At 34.5% G+C, this 23,058-nt stretch overlaps 2 protein-coding genes across 3 annotated transcripts; one reads left to right on the forward strand and one right to left on the reverse strand.

Moving 5' to 3' along the window:
• Positions 1 to 138: 138 nt before the first annotated feature.
• LOC147393036 (pollen receptor-like kinase 4) lies at positions 139 to 11,966 on the forward strand. 2 transcript variants are annotated; one of them, XM_086455936.1, is made up of 4 exons: positions 139 to 217; positions 1,066 to 1,662; positions 4,291 to 4,863; positions 11,045 to 11,966. In XM_086455936.1, exons 1-4 carry the CDS (start codon positions 142 to 144, stop codon positions 11,719 to 11,721), a joined length of 1,923 nt encoding a protein of 640 aa, XP_086312062.1. In that variant the 5' UTR covers positions 139 to 141; the 3' UTR covers positions 11,722 to 11,966. The 2 variants fall into 2 exon arrangements, with proteins under 2 accessions (XP_086312062.1, XP_086312061.1); XM_086455935.1 differs by lacking the exon at positions 139 to 217 and having other exon boundaries at positions 780 to 1,662; positions 11,045 to 11,965.
• Positions 11,967 to 13,921: 1,955 nt separating this feature from the next.
• On the reverse strand, positions 13,922 to 14,563 carry LOC147393037 (uncharacterized). The gene has a single exon (XM_086456469.1). The coding sequence runs from the start codon at positions 14,561 to 14,563 to the stop codon at positions 13,922 to 13,924; it is 642 nt and encodes a 213-aa protein (XP_086312595.1).
• Between the last annotated feature and the right edge of the window lie 8,495 nt (positions 14,564 to 23,058).

Below are 23,058 nucleotides of genomic sequence, written 5' to 3' on the forward strand. Positions count from 1 at the left end.
ACCATGTAAGCCTGTTTGAATTTAGGCTTGTTGCATGAACCCCCACAAACTTTACAAACCAAGCTAGTTGGCATGGCACTTACTTTATGATTTTGTTGCTATTTTAGAAAAAAAAAAAAAGAACTAATCCCAATTTCATTCATGCTCTCATGTTTTCATATTATTTTATTTATTTTTTTTCCCAACCCATTTTTTCAAGTTAACCTCTCCCATTATTCTAGAAGGAAGGAAGATGACTTTCACTGGTTTTTAAATAACAGAAGATACCCTGACCCCAAAAATTTAAAAAACTAAAATGATCATATGATTAATTTTGAATAATCAATCAGACACGTTCAATCGAGACAAAGCAAAAAATTCAAAACAATTTACTAAGATCGTCCAATTAAGGCACAAGTCGACCATTAAATCGTGGGTTCCCGCTCCTTATGTGTCGACAATCTATTGGAAGATAAGGATATAAATCAACTATTCGATAATGGGTTCTGATCCTTACGTGTCATCATGCTATTGGTAGACCTGCATCACAACCTAGTAAGTTGGTTACCTTAATTAGATTCCATCAAATAACAAGATATTAGTTACTACTTCGGTTAGTTATTGTTTTTCTAGACGGCTAAGGTTACATCCACAACAACAACCAACACATGATTGCAACAAATAAAAATAAAAAAAACACTTGATAGGGAATAAAAATCAACAAAATTTAAAGGCCGGCCTTATATCTCTCATGAAACAGCTCATCTAAATCACACATATACCTATACAGACAAGCAAAGAGGACTTTGTCAATCTCACCACCATCTTCATTTGTCCCTTTCATCCAACCTTTACTACACCCTATTCTTAGCTCTTCTCGCCTATGTTCCTTCCTATGATCTCTCCTTCCAAAACCCATGCCATCAAAACCCAGTCCTCCTCCAATCTCATCCTCCTTGGTCGACCCCATTATTTGTGATAGTGTTATTGTGCGTGCACGCTCGCCTGTGCGCGCACCACTACCTCTCATGGCCACTATCGACCCACGGTGGCCTCTTACATTCCTTGTTGTTCTCTTATGTGTAGTTGTGTCTTCTTCTGGCGCATCGGATTCTGAGACACTACTCAAATTCAAGGATTCATTAGCTAACAACGCATCACTAGGCAGTTGGAATACATCGACCACCCCATGTACTGGGAACACCACAAATTGGATTGGTGTGTTATGTTTAAATGACATCATATGGGGATTGCAACTTGAGAACATGGGTCTAACGGGTCTCATCGACATCGACTCACTAATGGGCTTGCCATATTTGCGGACACTGAGCTTCATGAACAACAATTTTGATGGTCCGATGCCTACCATGAAAAAGCTTGGTGCATTGAAATCATTGTACTTATCGAGGAATCATTTCTCTGGTGAAATTCCGGATGATGCTTTTGACGGCATGGGGTCATTGAAAAAGGTTTATTTGGCACAAAATGAATTTACGGGCAAAATTCCTACGTCTCTTGCTAGGGTGCCTCGACTTTTGGAATTATGGCTTGATGGTAACCAGTTTGAAGGCAAAATTCCTAATTTTCGACAGAAGGGCTTAACATTGGTGAATGTATCAAACAATGAATTGGAGGGTTCAATTCCAGCAAGCCTAAGCAAGATGGATTCGAGTGCCTTTTCAGGTGAGTTATTATTGTAACCAACACGCAACGACCACCACCACCACCATTAACATATTCATGGATAAGATAATTAAGCTATGATGAGCTCGATATTACGAACAACTCTTTATGTTGTTGGTACTATGGTTTTTGTCATTTTCACATATAGTTACTAGAAAATATTTAACTGGGATGACAAATTAGCTTACTGATCATAAAATAACATGCATGAGAAATTGTTCATTTATTTTATTTTTATTAAATAGTATGATTGTGTCATAGAAGTAATTATTTTTGGTTCTAAATATACAAAATATACACTTTAAGCCTAATTTTAGTTGTTTATTGTTAAAAAAATTCTTCTTCAGATACAAAATAAAGACACTAGAAAACTGATCTAACAGACAAATAACTTAAAATGGACAAAAAAATATTTATTTATAGGGCCATGGTATTGCCAAGTACTTCTTGGGTATTATAACAATAAAATATATATTTTATTGCAATGATTTTCTAGAGAAGCCCAGCAAGCAATGCTTCAGAAGCGTTTAACAGGTTCAACCCCATAAAAACAAAAAATAATAATTTAATTCAAGAATTATATGAGGAAATTAACAAATTTGAATTAAAATATCAATTTATCTCTTGTCCTACGTAGGGGTGTCAATGAGTACCCATTTACCTGGAACCGGACTAGAATTGTAAACCCCGATTCAATTCCCTTTTATTGGAACCGAATTGATAGGAGCGAAAACCATTAGATTCTATCTGATGGATACTTGGAGCCGATTTATTTTGTCATTTATCTTTATCTTTTTTTTTTTTTTTTTGATAGATAAGCATATATTTAATAAGTTCAATAACTCGGTACTGACGGGATTTGTCACTTATCTTTACATTATGCATGATTTAAAATTTTCCTATATTTTAAAATTAACACATATTATATAAAGTTCTTCAATTATTAACATAAACTAAATATTGGAGTTTAAAATTAGTCACCACTTCTTAAAATTTGTATAGAAGATGAATTGTAATTTTTGGAAAAAAAATCCATTAAATCATATTTATAGTGAAACAAATTATAATGAAATTAATAATTTGTAAATAATATGTTATTTTTTAGAAGGAAATTTTTTTATAATAATTTTGAAATATTTTCTTTTCCCATTTGACTCTTGTGAATCGTAAACGATTGGTACCTGTGATCCTTGGCAGTTCCAGTTCCGCTTCCACTTATTTTAGAATCAGAATCAAAATCAATAACAATCGGAACTGAAAAATGTAGTGATTATGATTTTAATTTTTTTCCGAATCAAACCGAACCGACCATTGATACCCTACGTGGAGTTGAACTAATCTTCAAGCCTTTGTTTACCAACATTTATTAATATTTTAATAATATATAAATAAGTTCCCTCAGGCAAACAAATCTTAAAAAGAATGTTTGCAAGTGGTTTGCACCTTCAACACAATCATGAAAGTAGAAGAATTAAAATGTATATTAAATTCATTGAATATTTTAAAAATATTTAGAATAATATTTATCTCCTATTTTCTGAAAAAAAAAAGCGTTAAATATATTTCTATTGGAGAAAGACTGAGTATTGTTGGTGAGGATATATTAAATTATTTTTTAAATTTAAAAATTGCCCTTGATGTAGGATGGGTATTACTTACTTGGATTTTGTTAATGTGTGAGGGTATTTTGATAAAAAAAAAAAAAAAAAAACTATCTTTTTAAAGGCATTTTTGATACAAAATCTAATTTACAAGGTGTATTTATTGCACTTTAAGATGTACCCTAAGGGCACGCGTTGATGAGACCCTACTCACATTAATAACTCTTTTTTCTTTGAGTCCTAATAAAATGACGTGCTAAACCGTACACTGTCTGTACAGGGCTGATGTGGTAAGTGTACAGAAAAATAGATCGTTTTCTTCCGGATACAAAGGAGAAAGATCTACCATTCTGTGCACTTGCCACATCAGCCAAGTACGGACCGTGTATGATTTAACTTGTCATTTTTTCATTAGTATTTTTCGTTTTGTAAACTGGACTTGACCCCATCACATCGAAATTGCTTTGTATGGTGTAAAATTACTTGCGCAATTAACGGGTCTTAGCCCATTTATATTAAGGGTTGGGATCCTTTGACTCATGAAGAGTGACTCATGGAAAAAAACACATGATCCCAACCGTGTAAACATAAAATCCAATAAAAGATTTATCCTCAAAATAAGTATTCTGGTGATTTGTATTGTCTGGATACGTATAAATCCCGCCCGACCGTTGGATTTCATGTCCACACATTTGAGGTAGACAACTAGAATCCTAACTCTACCTATTATTTTTCACTGTATCTTTTGTTTAATTTGCTTTGTAGGTTGGAAATATTGTAATTCTGCTCATTTTTTTCCCCTTATAATGTGCATTCTACTGGTAACATATAATTTAGCTGAATTTCTGATTCAACTTAATAAGTCCCATTGGATGATCCAAGCCATCTTACAAATTAATATACATTTTTAAAAACACACCATGGACATACCTCGTATTTCTATCACTATTTACAAAATTTTATATATTCTTCACTACCTTTTTTCCAGCCAAAACCTGGGAATCTGACACTTCCGATGATCACGCAGGTAATAAAAATCTATGTGGGAAGCCTCTAGATTCATGCAACTCTTCCAAGAAACCAGCGGTTCTATTGATTGTCATCATCGTAATAGCTGTAGTCATTGCTCTCGCAGTTGTCAGTGCAGTCTTCTTCATTCTACGTCACCATCGGAGCCGATCATCACAAATGGGCCGGGCCCCATCTTCGAAGAACCAGAATAAGGTGGTGTGTAGTGAAGGAGACCAAATGGACTCAAGCCCACCTAGGAAAGCTGAACATGGGAAGTTGGTCTTTATTAGGGATGATAAAGAGAAGTTTGATTTACAAGATTTGCTTAGAGCTTCAGCTGAGGTATTGGGTAGTGGGACCTTTGGGTCTTCTTACAAAGCTGCTCTTTTGAGTGGGCCAGTCATGGTGGTGAAGAGGTTTAGACAAATGAATAGTGTTGGGAAAGAAGATTTTCAAGAGCACATGAGAAGGTTAGGAAGGTTGAGACACCCTAACTTGCTATCTCTTGTGGCCTTCTACTACAGAAAGGAAGAGAAACTTTTGATATCTGACTTTGTTGAGAATGGTAGCTTGGCTTATCAACTACATGGTATGTCTTTCCTCCTGCATAATCCAAGCATTCATCCATGATCATGTCTATGTTCTTTTCTCCTTACATGTAAAGTAAAATAGGTATAATCCACTACTAGGATAGTATGTTACTCATATCATGCGTGATGCGTGTATGTTACAATTTCTATAGTCTAGGGCATATATGTATATTACTTTTCCATGTGCCAAATGCATGACATAGTTAGTTATGTTCTACATTGTTAGAAAGAACCCTATGATTCGAAGTATAAATCAAACAAGAACACAAGAATCTCATACGACACAAGATATACGTGGTTCGATCAAAGCATTGACCTACGTCCATGGGCGAAAACAACGATTTCATTATATTAACTAAAGAAGAACTAGGTTACAATTTCTCTCTGTCTCTCGTATATCTCTAATTATTCTTTAGGATTTCATCTTTTACCCTTTATATACTTAAAGTTACAAAGATGTTAAATGATTCGGATCCAAAATCAAACCAAATGGGCCCAATATTTTGCCCAGGGGCGAAACCCCCAGATCCTAGGGAGTGGTAGGGAAACCCCACACATTACCAATTAAACGGGTCATGCAGGTCATTAACGGATCATCAAAAGATCAAAGTTGAATCCATGATAACTTTCCATATACAAGAATAGAAAACATAACCCAACAAATCTCCACCTTGGCTTCAATTCCAAAAAGAAATCGTTTTCGCCTCGCCCTACTAGAGCCTCAAGAACTGCAAATACCTATTAAGTTCAGGCTGCCCCTAAACTTGATACTTGGGATGACCTTAGTCATTAAATCTGTTGGATTCTTTGTTGTATCGATCTTTTTCACTAAAATAACACCCTGAACAACCACATCTCAGATGAAAGTACAATCTAACATCAATATGCTTGATCCTCTCATGATATATCTAATTTTTTGTCAGATGTATGACATTCTGACTGTTACAAAATACTGTAGTAACACTTAGTTCCAAACCCAAATTAGTAACTAAGCCCTGTACCATATTGCCTCCTTCATTGCTTCTGTAACTGCCATATACTCAGCCTCTGTGGTAGACAATGCGACTGTTGCCTGCAAAATTGCCTTCTAACTGATGGTGCTACCGCAAAGAGTGAAACATAACCTGTCAAAGATTTCCTCTTGTCTAGATCACCAGCATAATCAGAATCGACATACCCAACAACATTCTCAGAAGTGTCACTGCTCATATAACAAACAAACTCTTGTAGTATCTTTTAAGTACCTTAGTATCCATTTGACTGCTTGCTAATGGATCTTCCTAGGTTTATCCATATATCTGTTGACTATACTAATCGCATGTGAAATGTCAGGCCTAGTACAAACCATGACATATATAAGACTGCCAACAATACTAGTATAAGGAACATGAGACATGTGCTCCACCTCCTCTTCTGTCTACGGGGACATCTGAGCTGAGAGTCTAAAGTGAGTTGCTAGAGAGATACTCACAGACTTAGACTCTTGCATCCCAAAGTGATTCAACACCCTCTCAATGTATTTCATTTGTGATACATACAATCTACCTACTCTTCCATCTCTATGAATCTTCATACCCAAAATCTTCTTTGTAGTCTCTAAGTCTTTTATCTCAAACTTACTATTGAGTTGAGCCTTCAGCCTCTTAATCTTAGATGTATCTCTGCATGCAATCAACATGTCATCTACATATAGTTATAAGTACATAAACGAACCATCTATGACCCTCCGATGATAAACACAATTGTTGTACTTACTCATGGTATAGTTGTTTCCTATCATAAAAGTATCAAACCTCTTATACCACTATCTAAGAGACTGCTTCAGGCCATGTAAAGATTTTTTTCATCAAACACACATGATCTTCCTTCCCCTGAATAATGAATCCCTCTAGTTGATGCATATAAATTTGTTCTTCTAACTTACCATGTAGAAAAACAATCTTTGCATCAAGTTGTTCAAATTCTAAATTGTATAAGGCAACCATGGCAAGAAGCATCCTGATAGAAGTATGTTTCACCATAGGCGAGAAAACCTCAGTGAAATCCACACCTTTCTGTTGCGTATATCTCTTTGCCATCAATTGTGTTTTGAATCTAGCATCTTCCTATAATTCCTTCCCTTTTCTTGAAGACCCATTTGCATCCCACAATTTTATGATTCTTTGACTTTTTAACAATCTCCCATGTTTGGTTCTTGTGAAGAAACTCGATCTCCTCACTCATGGCAACACACCACTGTGTTGACTCTTCACATGTGATGGCCTCCTGATAGGTATATAGCTCTTCATTATCTATAGTTTCTGTCACACTGAGTGCATAAGTCATCAAATTTGTATGAGCAAATCTTCGAGGTGGCTTAACCTATTTCTTTTGCCTATCTCTAACCAAGCTGTACTGTTGTAATTGAACCTCATCTACGATAATAGGATCCTATCGTGGTTCTTCATCCTCTTGATTTAGATCATATATACCATTATTTTTCAAAACAGTAGCCTATAACTCTACATGGTCAATGACACCACGAGGTCTTTTAGTATCGAGTACCTCCTTTGCACTGAACATGACAGATTCATTGAATGTCACATCCCTATTGATAAGAAACTTTTTCCTTGTTGTATCTGGGCACTACAATACAACCTTTCACTCTAGCCTGAAATCTAAGAAATATGTATTTCTTTGTCTTTGGTTCAAACTTACCATCATTTACGTGAGCATATGCTGGACACCCAAATATCCTCAACCCAGAATATGTAACAGGAGACCCCGACCACACCTCCTATAGAGTTTTGAATTCAATAGCACTATTAGGAGACCTGTTCACCAAATAACAAGCTGTGTTAACAACTTCACCCCAAAACTGCTTTGGCAACCAAAATTTGATTACATGTACCGCGCCCTTTCCAATAGAGTCATGTTCATTCGTTCTACAATCCCATTTTGATGTGGTGTCTTCTGTACTGTGTGATGTCGCACAATACCCTTATTTTTAAAGAACTCATCGAACTCTCTAGAGCAAAATTCCAAACCGTTATCAGTCCTCAATCTCTTGATTTGTTTTCCAGTTTATTTTTCTATCAATGTCTTCCATTGCTTGAATTTGACAAAAACTTCATCTTTGTCATTTAAAATAAATATTCAGACTTTTCTCGAAAAATCATTGATGAATGTCAACATGTATCTGCCTCCACTATGTGATACAACCGGAGATGGACCCTATAAATCAGAATGGATATAATCCAAAGTACCCTTGATTATGTGAATACCCGTACTGAACTTTACTTTACACTACTTCCCAAAAATACAATGCTCATAAATGTCCAATTTTCTTTCCATCAAGTAAACCTTGTTCGCTCAATACTGTCATCCCTTTCTCATTTATATGCTCGAGGTGCATATGACACAATCTGGTGGTATCTAAATCTACAGCTGATACTAACGCCGTACCTGTAATTGTTAGTCCTTGCAATGCATACAATTCATTCTTCTTCAACCCTTTCATTACCACAAGAGCACCCTTAAAAACTCGAATAACTCCACCCCTGCCTTGTAACAACAACCACTTGAGTCTTGCATACCCAAGAAAATCAAATTTTTCTTCAAATCTGGAACGTGCTTGACATTTGATAATGTCCTCACAATACCGTCAAACATCTTCACCCGAATTGTGTCTATCCCCACTACCTTACAAATAACATTATTTTTCATAAGAAATTTACCCCGATCAAAAGATCGATAGGTTGTGAACCATTCCTTATTGGGACATATATGATAGGTGCACGTTGAATCAAGAATTCACTCCTTACTAGAGAAATTGGTAGAAATTGAAAGTACTTTACCGTTATCACTATTTCCATCTACCACTACTGCATCGCTAGCATCATGATCATTATAATTTTGTTTTTCCTTCCTTTTACGCTTTGGACAATCTCTTTTAAAATGTCTTTTTTGATGACAATTGAAACACTTTAACTTTCTAATTTTTGATTTTTATCTAAACCATCCTCTTATATTATGGTTCCCTTTATGATTTGATCTCCTCCTAACAAACAAACCTTCGCCTGAACTTTCTGTAATTCTATCTACTTTTTTCTTCAATTCCTTAGAATTTAAAACAGATTTTATCTCTTCAATCGAAACAATATTTTTACCATACATTAGGGTATCAACAAAATTCTCATACGAGGGTGGTAGAGAACAAACCAAAAGTATGACATGATATTTTTCATCAATTTTAATACCAATATTTTTTAAATCCATAAGAATACTATTATATTCATCGAGATGACCAGGACTAGAAGTACTTTCTCGCATCCATAGGGTGTAAAACCATTTATTTAGATACCACTAATTTGTGAGAAATTTTGTCATGTACCGAGTTTCCAACTTTGTCCATAGTAGATTTGCCGTGTCTGAATCACTAACCTATCGTAGGACCTCATTCTCCAAAGACAACAAAACTGTACTGTGTGCCTTTTCCATGATCTCATCTTTCTGTTCTGATTTCAACGATTCAGACAAATTATCGCTTCCCAACAACGCCTTCAATAAACCTTTTTGAACAAACAAAGCTTTCATCCGACCGCCATAGATTAAAATCGTTCTTCCATTGAATTTCTCGACATCATACTTCGCAGCCATAGCTTTGCTATCAGTTTGCTAGAAAGAACCCTATGATTTGAAGTATAAATCAAACAAGTACACAAGAATCTCACACGACACAAGATATACGTGGTTCAGTTAAAGCATCAACCTACGTCCACGAGCGAAAACAACGATTTTACTATATTAACTAAAGAAGAACTAGGTTACAATTTCTCTTTATCTCTTGTATATCTCTAACTATTCTTTAAGGTTTCATCTCTTACCCTTTATATACTTAGGGTTACAAAGAGGTTAAACGAGTCGGATCCAAAAACAAACCAAATGGGCCCAATATTTTGCCCAGGACTTGATCCCAAGGAATGGTGGGGAAACCCCACACATTATTAATTAAACGGGTCATGTGGATCATTAACGGATCATCAAAAGATCTGGGTTGAATCCGACAACTTTTCATATACAAGAGTAGAATACATGCCCCAACATACATGCATGCATGGTATCATAATGGTATTAGAGATAATGTGGATGCAACTTATTGTGATAAGGTACATATTAATACATGTGTTAGGATTCATTTTAGTAAGGTGTAACTAATAATCTAATCTAATCTTATATCTTTAATATATATATTATTATAATCCTCTTGATAACATGATCTGTTGTATTGATCTAAACCTTTTGATAGGGGTGTTAATGGGTTGGTTCCCATTCGGTTCTTAAGGTATTTAGAACTATCTAGGACTATAATATTTTCCTGATTTCAGTTCTTGTTGGTTCCGGTTCTTAACTATACCTTGAGTTTAAAGTCAATTTAGTTTTGAATAAATTGAGGAGATCAATCAAATATTGGATTGGTAAAGCAACTTGAATTTTTGGACATTTATATCAATCCATTTCTATCCAAAAACTGTTAGTTTAGCAAAAATAAAATAAAATCTGCCTAGCTCATTATCTAGAGCATCAATACCAATCCATCAAATGATCTTGATATTTATTGAATATGCATCCCATAAGAAGCAACAAATGAAAGATAGGGAGTAGGTTTGAATTAGGGTATCAAGGTTCCAGTCGCTATCCCAAAACAAGAAATTTTGACAAGAAAATTTGACGGGCCTAAGCCACAAATTTAATAAACCGAATTTTTCTGTTCCATGGCCATTGAAATTTTTTTTGTTCCTCAATTTGGTGGCTTAGAGCCATTAAATTTCTCCCATCCTCCATTAATTTGACAATTTCGTTCCATTGAAAAAAATTTCAACAACAAAAAATTTAACTCTTCTGTCCGTCAAATTTTATGAAATTCGATGGCCTTAGACCGTCACATATAGGCTTTTCTCACATTGTGAATTCGGTTCCTGATGTAACTAGGACTAGGAACCATAACATTTTCTCATTTTGATTCTTATAAATTATAGTTAAACGGGCAATGATCGACACCTTTTACCTTACTATAAATTTTTTGCATTGACTATCTTTAATACTTTATTATACGTACATGATTCATACAATTTGGGATCTTCTGTTGATTCATCGACGACGACATGATACACCTAACTCTTCTTGATTTGCAATATTCAGGAAATCGGACACCGAACATGCCTGGACTCGATTGGCCAACCCGCTTGAAAATCATTAAAGGAGTTACCAAGGGCTTGGCTTACCTCCACAATGAGCTTCCTAGCCTAATGGCACCCCATGGTCACCTTAAGTCCTCCAATGTGCTTCTAGATGAGTCGTTCGAACCCATCTTGGCAGATTATGGATTAGTGCCAGTCATCAACAAAGAACATGCTACACAATTCATGGTAGCCTACAAGTCACCGGAATACGCTCAAAAGAGCCGAATAACAAGGAAGACCGATGTTTGGAGCCTTGGGATATTGATACTAGAGATGCTAACGGGTAAGTACCCTGAGAATTATCTAAAACAAGGAAAAGGATCAGGTAATAATACAGATTTGGTGATATGGGTTAACTCAGTTGTTAGGGAAGAGTGGACAGGGGAGGTATTCGATAAGGAGATGAGAGCAACGAAGAATGGCGAAGGCGAGATGCTAAAGCTTTTGAAGATTGGAATGGATTGTTGTGAAGATGATGTAGAGAAGAGATGTGATTTGGAGGAAGCTGTTCAGAAGATTAGAGAGTTGAAAGAGAGGGACAATGATGAGGAGTTCTTCTCTTCATATGCTAGTGAAGGGGACATGCACTCAAGAGAAACGACTGAGGATGAATTTTCTTTCTCAATAAATAGTTGAATAAGATTTCAAAGGGGGAGATGTTTAAGTTGGATGGTTTTGGCTTTCAACATAGATTGGAGATTGAATTAGGTGTTGTTACAAGTCTTTCTTTCTTTTTTATAAGTGGTGTAAAGTGGTGAGGTTTGTTAATTCAGTTACCATGTGGTTTGAAGTAGAAAAGAAACTTATGTTCTCTTCCCTTTTATATGTTTTGTTTTCTCTTTGGATTTGTAGGGATAAAATAAAAAAATAATAGTTAAAGTGATTTGAGCTCTCTCTATCTCTCTCTCTCTCAGGATTACTAATGGGACACTTTGTGATTCACTTTCTAAGGGACCAAACAACAATAAGATTGGCTATGCTTTATAAGATAAAATGCTGAACAAGCAATTAGAATGAGTGTAATAGAGATGGATGCATCTATTTTTATTTTTATTGATAAGATAAAGAAGGAGCAAAGAGACAAGGAGGAAGGTCGAGATGACCTCCCAAAAGAAAAGAAAAGCAAAAAGAACAACAAAGGACCAAAACCCACTAAGACATCTTGATGCTACAAATGAACTACGAGTAGGACAAAAGTCCTTGAAAAAGACCTCTTTAAACTCTTTCAAGATTTTGTACTAAAAGAATCAGAGTCCGAGAACTGATATACTCAACTCTTGTGTCAATTTCGCCTTTCCATGAAAAGTTTTAGCATTTCTTTCTAACCAAATGCCTCACAGGATCGCGAATGGCATTAATGGAGATGGATACATGAAAATACTAGTAGTTAAAAAAATCTGAAAAGAAACTCATTAGAGATAATCTAATGATCTTAATAATAGAGGCATCAAGATTTATTTTAGGAGATGGAGTGCAAATTTTTTACACTGGCTGGCAACTTGGCACAACCCTTCCTTTTCATAAAGTGGTAATGTAAGTAGTGGAAAGAAAATATTTTATATATGATAAACACAATGGGTGTCACCGTCTCTTTGTCTCAAGATTTATACCCCATATAGGAAGATATCTTGAGGATACCCTTTTCAATCTCCCAACCTCTCTCACTCTCCCGCCCGCATTGTTCCTCTCACCAATTCTTTAGTAACCCTCCCATATGAAACGTACCTTGATATGATCCTAAATTGTATCGTGATGATCAAACCACCAAAAAGAAGAAGAACAAAAGCTGAAAAAGACGAGAGATTGATCTGATTCGAGATAGATCGATCTCTCATATTTATTCTTTATTTTGTGGTTTGATTATAATGAAATGATCTAGGATCATATCAATTGGTATCAGAGGGGTGTTCCTTGTATCTATTGAAATTTTTTTTTCAGCGAGACTGCCTCACAATCACTAAACTTCGTCAAATCATAGGAGAAAAAAATCTTTAGATCTGAATTGTCGATATCTTAATGTTACAGATAACATCGTCACCATCTTCAACTATCATCACCGAGAATCACTAATACCATCGATAACTCATAATCCTCGTCACAATTAATATTCATCAGATGGCTAGTGTGCATCAAGGAGTTCAACTTCATTGAATGTTTTCGCATAAAATTCCATTATAGTTCCTGTAGAATATAACCCAGACTTGTTCCTTGTGTCAATTCTCACCACATCTGATATATTCAACATCCAATTTGGTGGAATTTGATCATATCCATTGATAGAAACGTCTTTCTCATGATTATCCAGCAAATGAAATCTAATCATCTTAATTTCAAGGAGTCACTGTTGCAGCCATTGATTGAAAAGTACTGGGGTGATCTGTTCTACTTCAGCATCATCAACAATAAAGGCTTCCTATACCGTGATTTTTTGGCAATTCTTCATTGTTTCGTCTTGCGATATACGTAAGAGTCTTCAGAAGCCAAACTTCTAATCTACTAGTTAAATGAGTAAAACATGAAATATGGTAAAGTTAGATGGGGTGAAGAGAAAAAACAATAAAGTAGAACCCACAAAAATTATTGTTGAATGGACTGTTTATCCTAGCTGGATGGAAGTTTGTCCCCAACAAAAGTGGGCCCTATAGTTGTGTTTTATTATTATTATTATTAGATATATAATAAAACACAACTTAGGACCCACTATTTTATCCCTAACATAAGTAGTGGTTGAGATTTAATATTGATGCAAATCTCAAGATTTTCCAAATTTTCAATGTGTTTCTTTTTTTTTTGATTGATAAGCTGGGGTTGATGGGGCCCCTCCCAAAAAACACTACTATCGAGTGTAAATACACGTTAAATCTTTCTCTACAATTCTCATAAGTTCTTGAGGAACATTAGTCGTGTCTTCCATAACGTAAAAACCATCTGAGAAGGAACCCAATTTTGCAAGAAAATTAGCTGCCCTGTTTGTTTCTCTCCATTGAAATTCAAAGGAGCATTCCTCGAACCATTGACTTTGCTCTGCAATTTCTAGCAGCACTTCTTCATACTTCCATGAAGTCTTGATTTCCTTCTTAATGCATTTTATAGAGTATAAAGAATCTGAAGAAATCAGAATTCTTTTTACTTCTCTTGCTCTTGCATACTTCAAAGCTTCTGAAATTGCTTGAATCTCTATATGAATAATGTCCTCTGCCTCCGTTTTGCTCCATCCAACAAATAGCATCTGCCCATCCGTGTTTCTACCAATGAAACCAAATCCCGCCCCCAACATCGAACTCGCACCATCTGTATTTATCTTCACCACGTCCTCTGCTAGCTGAACCCATCTTATATGTTTCGTAATTGGTTTAACCACATTATAGCAGCTATTCCAATTATTAAAAATTTGGACACTAACTTGATTTGAACCGTCTTCAATATTTGCTCCATCATGCCGATTCTTAATTATCTCTTCCACTTGTTTCAGCAACATTTCCTTAGAAGTATTATTTTTAGCAAAGATTCTTTGATTTCTTTCTTTCCAGCAATAATAAACAGTTGCACAAAAGGAAGAATAGAGCATTGACATTATCTCCTATTCTTGATATCGTACACTTTTGATCACTTGCATTTCCTCCTCTATTCTCCCAACTCCTTCTCTACTTATTCCCAACTTCATCAGACATTGCTTCCAAATCCAGCACGTATAAGAACGTTGGAAGAATAGGTGGTCATTAGTCTCTTGATAGCTCCAACACAATACACATCGTGATACCCATTTGAACTACCTCTTGTTCAGATTTTCTATCGTTGATAATTTTCGATAAATTGCTAGCCAAGTAATAAAAGAAAATCTCGGAGTACAATTTTTATTCCATAAATTTTTTTTCCATCCCACAGAATCATGTTCTTCATTAAACATTGCATATGCTGATTTCGTGGTGAATTGACCATTCGGTGTTAAGCTCCATATTATTCTGTCTCTCAAAATCATCTTCGGAATCGCTTTGGAAGATATAATCTCAATAATAGCTTGCATGCGTTCATTGTACGGCCTTGGAAATTCCCATCTTCTATCAACAATAAATTCTCTAATCACTGCATTTTCATGATTGTCAAATTGGCGTACAACTCGATTACCAAATCTAGAGATAATACTTTCTTCATTTAACCAAGGGTCCCTCCATATATGAATTCCTTTTCTATCACCAACTAAAAAACGCACATGTTTCCACACAAAATTTCTCTCCCTTAAGATACCTCACCATGCTCAAGAGGCATTATTTGGAATTTGACATCCCCAAATATCTGTTTCCCCCACATATTTCTTCCTCATCCAATACGCCCAAAATGTTTTATTCTCCACTAACCTCCAGAATAATTTTGCCATAGCAATTTTGTTTACATCCCTTAGACGTCGAATGCCAAGACCTCCTTTATCATAAGGTTTACAAACTCTAGCCCAACTAGTTGGATGAATAGAATGATCAAGAGAGGGACCTCCCCACAAGAATTTATTAAGGATATTCTCAATTTTTTTCAAGATACTCACCAGGATGTTAAAAGATACAGACCAATATACTTGGAAGCTAGATAACACTGATTTAATCAATTCTAGTCTACCCGCATAAGATAACACATTTGCTTTCCACCCCTCAACCCTCCTAATTACTCTATCAATCAAAGGTTGAAAAAGAGTGTGGGTTAATCTAGACGAGTATAGCGGAAGACCCAGATACTTGATAGGAAGATTACTTTTAGAAAATCCCAATATAGAAATAATATTATTTTGATTTTTGCACGATTCACTAAACAATATTTGACTCTTAGATTCATTAACTTGAAGACCAAAGATATTGTAGAATAGATTCAGAACATCTCGAATAGACGAAGCTGAGGAAGTATCATTGTTTGAAAAAATTAGAACATCATTTGCAAAAATCAGATGGGACACTCCCGGGACACCAAAAATACTAGGGATACTCAGTTTATTTGAGATAATATTCTGAGTTAAAATATAGGAAAAAGCTTCCATAACCAAAGTAAATAAATAAGGAGATAAGGGATTTCCTTGTCTCTAGCCCCGTTCACTTCTAAAAAAATCATAAGAAGTACCATTAATAAGGATAGAAAAACTTGGAGTGGACACACATTCCATAACTCTGTCTATCCAATTCCTTTCCCTCCCAACTCCCTTTTCGTTGATTCTATATTGATGATTGCTGATGAAGTTGAAAGCACATGAATGAATAAAATTTCCTAGCTTGTAGGGGAAGTAAGGGTCGATCTACAAGGGGAAAAAGACAAGATATAAATGAAGGAAAATTTTTGAAATTAGTTTTGTCAAAATGATTTAAAAACTAAACTAAAAATGAAAACTAAAGATTTAAAAATAATTACTAAAAATCATTGGAGATTTGGGAACCACGTAGAAATTAAGTAATCTCGCCATTAATCCTAGTTTTCTCTCTCTTTTCTACTCAACCCATAAATAACCAAATATTTAAGGTTGGAAAATAAAATACTAATAACCAATAAATTAAACCTTAAGTCAGGACCTTTTCACTTAAGAACTGAGATTCCCAATAACAAATTATCTAGAATATGTAGAAATCATCTTGAATCTGATCTAAGTATGATTTATCTAGATTAAACATAGAATATACAATAAAAACTACTAAATTATCTCTAATCCATCAAAGTTGCATAAATCCTTGTAAACAACCCATTAAAATGATTAAACCGAAGAGGTAAGAAAATCAAAATAATGTCAAATTAACTAGCTTTAGGCTTTTTTTTCCTGTTTAATATAGAGAGATTAGCCTCTTGTCATGGTAGAAAATAAGAGAATAATTGGCAAGGAAAACAAAATTTTCATTGATAATTAAACAAGAACAATCTTTGTTTTTCCTTAAAAACTAAGAATATAAAATGAAAACCCATAAAGAAAACAAGAAACTAAGAAAAAGAAAAATAGGGAGAAGAAAGAGAGAATTCTGCCACAGAAGGATTTATTTATAACTTCAGAGGATCCAGAACTCAAACTAATAAGAGATTGAGTTGTGCTTGACAATGTTGCTTCTTGATAAGATGCGTGTGATAAAATATATCAACCAACTCGCTGCTTCCATCGTGTTGCAGTCAACTCATTGACTTTGATCTTGGTTTTTTGTGTTTTGGCAATCTATTGATCTTTATTACTCTGAGCTCTTGTGTTATGGGCTTCCAAACTGTCTACAAAAAAGATATGTCATGAAAAATTAAATCCAAAATAAATTGACTAAAATAAGTAAAAATGACCTAATTATTAATCTAATCAATCTAATGCAACTAAAAACTTAATTTCGAGATTATTTCCCAAGAATAATAAGTTTAGGTAAGAAATTATGTTAAGTGCCTTTATATTTAACTTGAAAATCTATATTTTCTTGCACTTATCATATCCTCAAACCTAAGTTTTGCTAGTCCAATGAAAAATTAAATTAAAAACTAAATGAATACACTAATAAATGAATGCCACTTTTGTAAGCCAATTCGACTGCATTTAGTGAATGCAGTAAGCCCTTAAACCCTTAGCGGACGAGTTTGACTCATGGGGGTTTGTAGTGAATTTATCTACAAAATTTGAACCATTTTAAAAAATATTGAAATAAAGATAAGGTTATATAATTAAAAACATAGTCAAATCGCTTTCATACATGATAAAAGTTCTAATCATTATTCCTCCTTCAGAAAAATCCAGAAGTGAATTAACCTTGAGTATATGTGCAATTTCTAACTTCAAAATTTAAAATTTAATTTTCTCAAATAAGGCTTAGCTTGTACTTGTTCCGAATGGTCGGTTCAACCTAAGTTCTAACTCCAAACTAAACATCTTATCTAAGTTAGTGAGAAATGTGGATGCTCACTTTAAAATCTCTGAGGGACTTTATTTGTGATATTCAAGCTTACTCACGTTTTTACCATTGATGACTTTTACCCTATTGAAACTTAGATAGTTTTGTGGTCTTATTAGACTTTTTTTTTGAAATTTTTTTCTTTCTTTTTTAATTTCTTTTGGGTTTTACATTTTTCTTCATTCTCTACTTCAATTTTTTTCTCTTTTCTTTCAATAAATTATATATTGAATTTTGAAGTAGGTAACCCTTTTCAAGGTACTAAGTCTATCCAATGCCTATTGTCTAAGACATAGAATCCCAGTTCTATTTTTCTTCTAACCAGTCAACCAATAGATAAGGAAGTCAAAATTCACTAGACCTGATTTTTCCTAACACTTTAGACAGATAAGAGGCTAAACACTCACTCAATTTAACTTAGACTTCTAGTGACTTAGTTAGATGTGAGTGAAAATTTCAAAGGCAATTTTATTCTAAATTTTTTTTAAAGAGGAATACTAAAACAATATTAGATTAGAGCTTCTAAAATAGATATAAAATAGATCCTAAGTAAAAATTATCAAATATAGGAATGATTTTTGAAATTAAAACCACGTGTTTAAACATATATACCGAAGTCTTGAAAATAATCATTTTAATATTATAAAAAATGATTATTTTCTTCTTTTTCATTTTTTTTAAAACAAAACAGATCTTAAGCAAAAATTATCCTAAAATTCCTAAAATCTAACCATACCCCCAAACTTAAACCACATATTTTATTGAGTATAAAAATAAATGCATTGAATAGAAAATAAAGGACGGGGTTATATTGCACTTGAAATCAGAATGTCATAACGCACCAAATTTTTTACTACTATGTGTAGAGGTACTAGCCCCAAAAATCTTATTCTTGTGCAGTGAACGATTATTGCTCCTTGAAGGATTGAATCCTCTTGATGTACCCATGTAGGCCAGGGTTGCTAGAGACATACCCATCTTCCTCTGCAACATGCGATAGACAACGTAAGGCAAGATCAAAGAATGACTTCTTCTTGGTGGACTTTCTAAAGTGCCAATAAGGGTCTCTAATAGGAAACAAGACATGTAGAAGCTTTGATCTTGGGACTAGATGAGCTAGAGAAGGTAGATGTGTTTGGAGTACATCAGATTAGTGTTTTGAGTACTCAAAATGTTGGATACGAGCCAATGCCAACATTGCCCTGATTATCAAACAAACTCTTAGACTTCAAGCATTTGTCTTGAGTCCCAATTCCATGGGTCCTTAGACCCAATCATATGAAAAAGTAATCGAAAGAGAATGAAGGTGCACACATACCATTTTCGACCAATAATATTCCAAGGAGCTCATCAGTGTTACCATAGTCAACGGTGAAAGTAATGCTCTAAAAGGTGATGATGAACAAAGGAAAAGAAAGGTCAATGAAAACAAAAGAAATGTAGAAACCATAGACTAGCCCCTCAACATATGTCTCAGTTCCATTGTAGAATAATCGATCCCAGTCCCTTGAAATAATTTCATCATGAAACCACCCACCTTGGTTGGATACAAAGGCATCTTCGAATGCAGACTCAAGTAAGATTGGACAAATTTTGGGAGCCATAAAAATACTTCAAGAAGAAAAATGATGAGGATGTGAGAAGAAAAGGTATTTTTGAACTTAGGAGGTCGTGTCATGGGCTCTAGTTCTCACGATGTGGTTAGAGTTCGATGTGCTAGCTTAGATCTATTAAATGGTGATCGTGACCTCCCAAGTTTGGTAATAGAGATATTGAGTTTTGGAGTGGGATTGTAGAGATCAAGATCTAAGAGAGGTTGATAGAGAAGATGAAGTGATTAGATGAGTCCTTTTAGGTCTTAAAAGTAGTTTATTTTTTAAGAAAATAAAATTTCTAACATGAAGGTACCTAAAAAATAAATTTTTCATCAAAAAGTCTACTAGAAAATGAATTTTCCAGGAAAATATTTCTAAAATTGACATTTTCGTAAAACACTTTGCCTTCTCTCAAATGGATCCTAAAAGAAAATGATTGTAAATAGCTCCAGTTTAGGTGTAAAAATTAATTTCGATTCCTAATCATAAAACTAGTCAAGGGGTACCTCTTGAAAAACGTTAAGTTTATTGTCTTCAACTAGACAAGAACATGATTTAATCCTACTATACGGGTTCTTCCAAAAGAGAATGATGTTCCTTTGGAATATGAAGATCGAGATATGGTTTAAGGCGTTGGCCATTTACCTGAAAAGTGCTGCCATATTGGGGATTAAGAATCTCAGTAGCACCATGTGGGTGCACAATCTAAACAATTAAAGGTCCAGTCCAACATGATTTCACTTTTCTAGGGAAAATGTGCAACATGGAGTTGTAAAGTAGGACTTTTGACCTGGATGAAAGTCTTTCTTAAGGATGTGTTTATCGTGCCAAGTTTTGGTACGATTCTTGTAATGTTTTGCACAGTTATAGGCATCATTTTTTAATTCTTTTAGCTCATCAAGTTAAAGTTTTCTCTTATCACAAGTCTTTTCAAAGTCAAATTGAGGTGCTTCATTTTCCAATAGGCTTTATGCTCTAATTCTACAGGGAGGTGACAAGATTTACCAAAGACTAGCTTGTAAGGAGACATACCAATTGGATTTAGTACGTTGTTCTTTAAGCTCATAGCACATCATTTAAGTGTAAAGACCAATCCCTCATTATAGGATTTATTATTTTCTCTAGATTGTCTTTATCTTCTTGTAGGAATTTCCACTTGCCCACTAGTTTATGGGTGATATGGGGTAGCGACTTTACGAGTTATGATATATTTTTACATTAAGGCCTCAAAAACTAGATTATAGAAATGTACACCTCCATCCCTAATAATAACATACTGTACCAAATCTTGAAAATATTGTCACTTCGAGAAACTGAATGAATACCTTATGATCATTGGACTTGCATGTCGTGGCTTTTAAATTTGAAACATAATCGATTGCTACAAGGATGTATTGGAATCCTTGTAATATAAAAGACCCATAAAGTCAATACCCCACACATTAAAGATCTTGATGATTAGAATTTGTTGCAGTAGCATTTCATTCCTTTTGAATTTTTTCCCAAGCATTGACATTTATCATAGGATTTACAGTATAAGTGTGCATCCTAAACTAAGGTGGGCTAGTAAAAATCACATTGTAAGATCTTGGCAGCAGTTATTTTCCCATTTAAGTGCCCTCCATATACATGTTTATGACTTAATTCTAGTATACTTTTATGTTCCTTATATTGAATACACCATTGAATTATTTGATTTGGACAATACTTGAACAAGTACAAATCATCCTAAAAGTACCATTTGGATTTGGCTAAAAATCATATCCTCTCTTGTTTAGTCCATGGGATAGGTTTTTGTCCCATGAAAAAATAGTTTACAATATCATCATACCAAGGAGCATTAGATTATGAAACTGTCATCAACTAGTCATCTGGAAATTTTCAGGGATAGATAGTGGTTCTTCAATGTTTTCAATTACTAGTCTTGATAGATAATCTGCAATTACATTCGTTGATCCTTTTTTGTTTCAAATTTCGAAATCAAATTCTTGGAGAACTAGAATCCAATGAATTAGACGTCCTTTTGCATCTTTCTTGGTCAGAAGATATTTTAAAGTCGCGTGATCGGTGTAAATCACAAATTTGTATCCAATGAGATAATGATAGAATTTGTCTAAACAAAAGACAATTGCTAGCATTTATTTCTTTGTAGTAGAGTAATTAAGTTCAACATTATTATGTGTTTTGTTCACATACTGAATTGAGTGAGGGAGTTTGTCAATTCTCTATCCCAGTACAACCCCAATGGCATAATCAAACACATCAAACATGAATTCAAGAGGGACGCTCCAATCAAGAGGTCGAATGATCAATGTTGAATTAATTCAGACTTAAGCTTCTCAAAATTGATAAATAAGTGGAGTTGAGCTCGAAAGATATGTCTTTGATTAATATTTATAAGGGTTTTGAAATTTTCCCAAAGTCTTTTATGAAATGACAATAAAAATCGACACATCCTAGGAACGACCATAATTTTTTAACTATTTTGGGTGGCGAAAGATTTGCAATAAGTTCTACCTTTGCCTTATCTACTTCAATCCCCTTTTTGGAAATGACATGACTAAGAACGATTCTAGATTGTACAATAAATGGTACTTCTCCCAATTGAGGAATTAGTTCTTCTTACATCTTATCAAAAGTAAGGTCAAGTGATGAAGACACTCTTCAAAGCTAGAATAAAAAAGTCATCTATGAAGACTTTTAAGACCCTTTCTGTTATATCGGAGAAAATAGTCAACATATACTACTAAAAGGTAGCTGGTGTATTACATAGCCCAAAAGGCATGCAATAATAGGCAAATGTCCCAACGAAACAGGTAATGTTGTTTTCTCTTTATCTTCTGGGGAAATTGGGATTTTATTATATCCCGAATATTCATCAAGGAAGCAATAATAGGCGTGACTGACTAAACTTGCTAACATTTGGTCGATGAAAAGTAACGAAAAATGATCCTTATGGGTCATAGAGTTCAACTTCTATAATCAATACATACTCGCCATCCGGTCGAAACTTTAATTGAAATCAACTCATTGGCCTAATTTACTACAACAGTGATGCTTGATTTCTTTGGAACTACTTGCACATGGCTGACCCATTGACTAGCAGAGATGGGGTACATAATACCCTCATCTAGAAGTTTAATTACTTTTGTTCTCACTACTTCTTTCATGACAAGGTTTGGCTGTCTCTATGGTTCTCTAGATGGTTTCGCATTAGCTTTACCAATAAATACATACTTCAATGTATCTGGAAGAAGTTTGAGATCTATCTTAGGTGGCTTGACACTAAAGGGGAACATGGTTGGTAGTAGACACCATGAGAGGTTTGATTTTTTGCTTGCCAATGCTTAATGTCTAGGAACTGATTCTATCGATGCATTTAATTTATGTACTAACTCATCTATACCAAAATTTTCTCCAAACTAGGCTAGGAACTCTTTTTAGAGAATCAAAATAAATTGAACTCTCTTAGGCATTGTTGACAAGGGTGTCTAGCA

This window comes from Akebia trifoliata, chromosome 10 (genome assembly GCF_017979445.1).
Source record: "Akebia trifoliata isolate Shusen 1 chromosome 10, ASM1797944v1, whole genome shotgun sequence".
Classification (NCBI taxonomy): Eukaryota; Viridiplantae; Streptophyta; class Magnoliopsida; order Ranunculales; family Lardizabalaceae; genus Akebia; species Akebia trifoliata.

What these genes read in the sequence shown, in the direction of transcription:
- LOC147393036 (XM_086455935.1), top strand. Translation starts at nt 897, where the DNA reads ATGCCATCAAAACCCAGTCCTCCTCCAATCTCATCCTCCTTGGTCGAC. An exon ending in GGATTCGAGTGCCTTTTCAG is followed by an intron (nt 1,663 to 4,290) that starts GTGAGTTATTAT and finishes ATGATCACGCAG; the next exon opens with GTAATAAAAATCTATGTGGG. An exon ending in CTTGGCTTATCAACTACATG is followed by an intron (nt 4,864 to 11,044) that starts GTATGTCTTTCC and finishes TGCAATATTCAG; the next exon opens with GAAATCGGACACCGAACATG.
- LOC147393037 (XM_086456469.1), bottom strand. Translation starts at nt 14,563, where the DNA reads ATGTTGCTGAAACAAGTGGAAGAGATAATTAAGAATCGGCATGATGGA.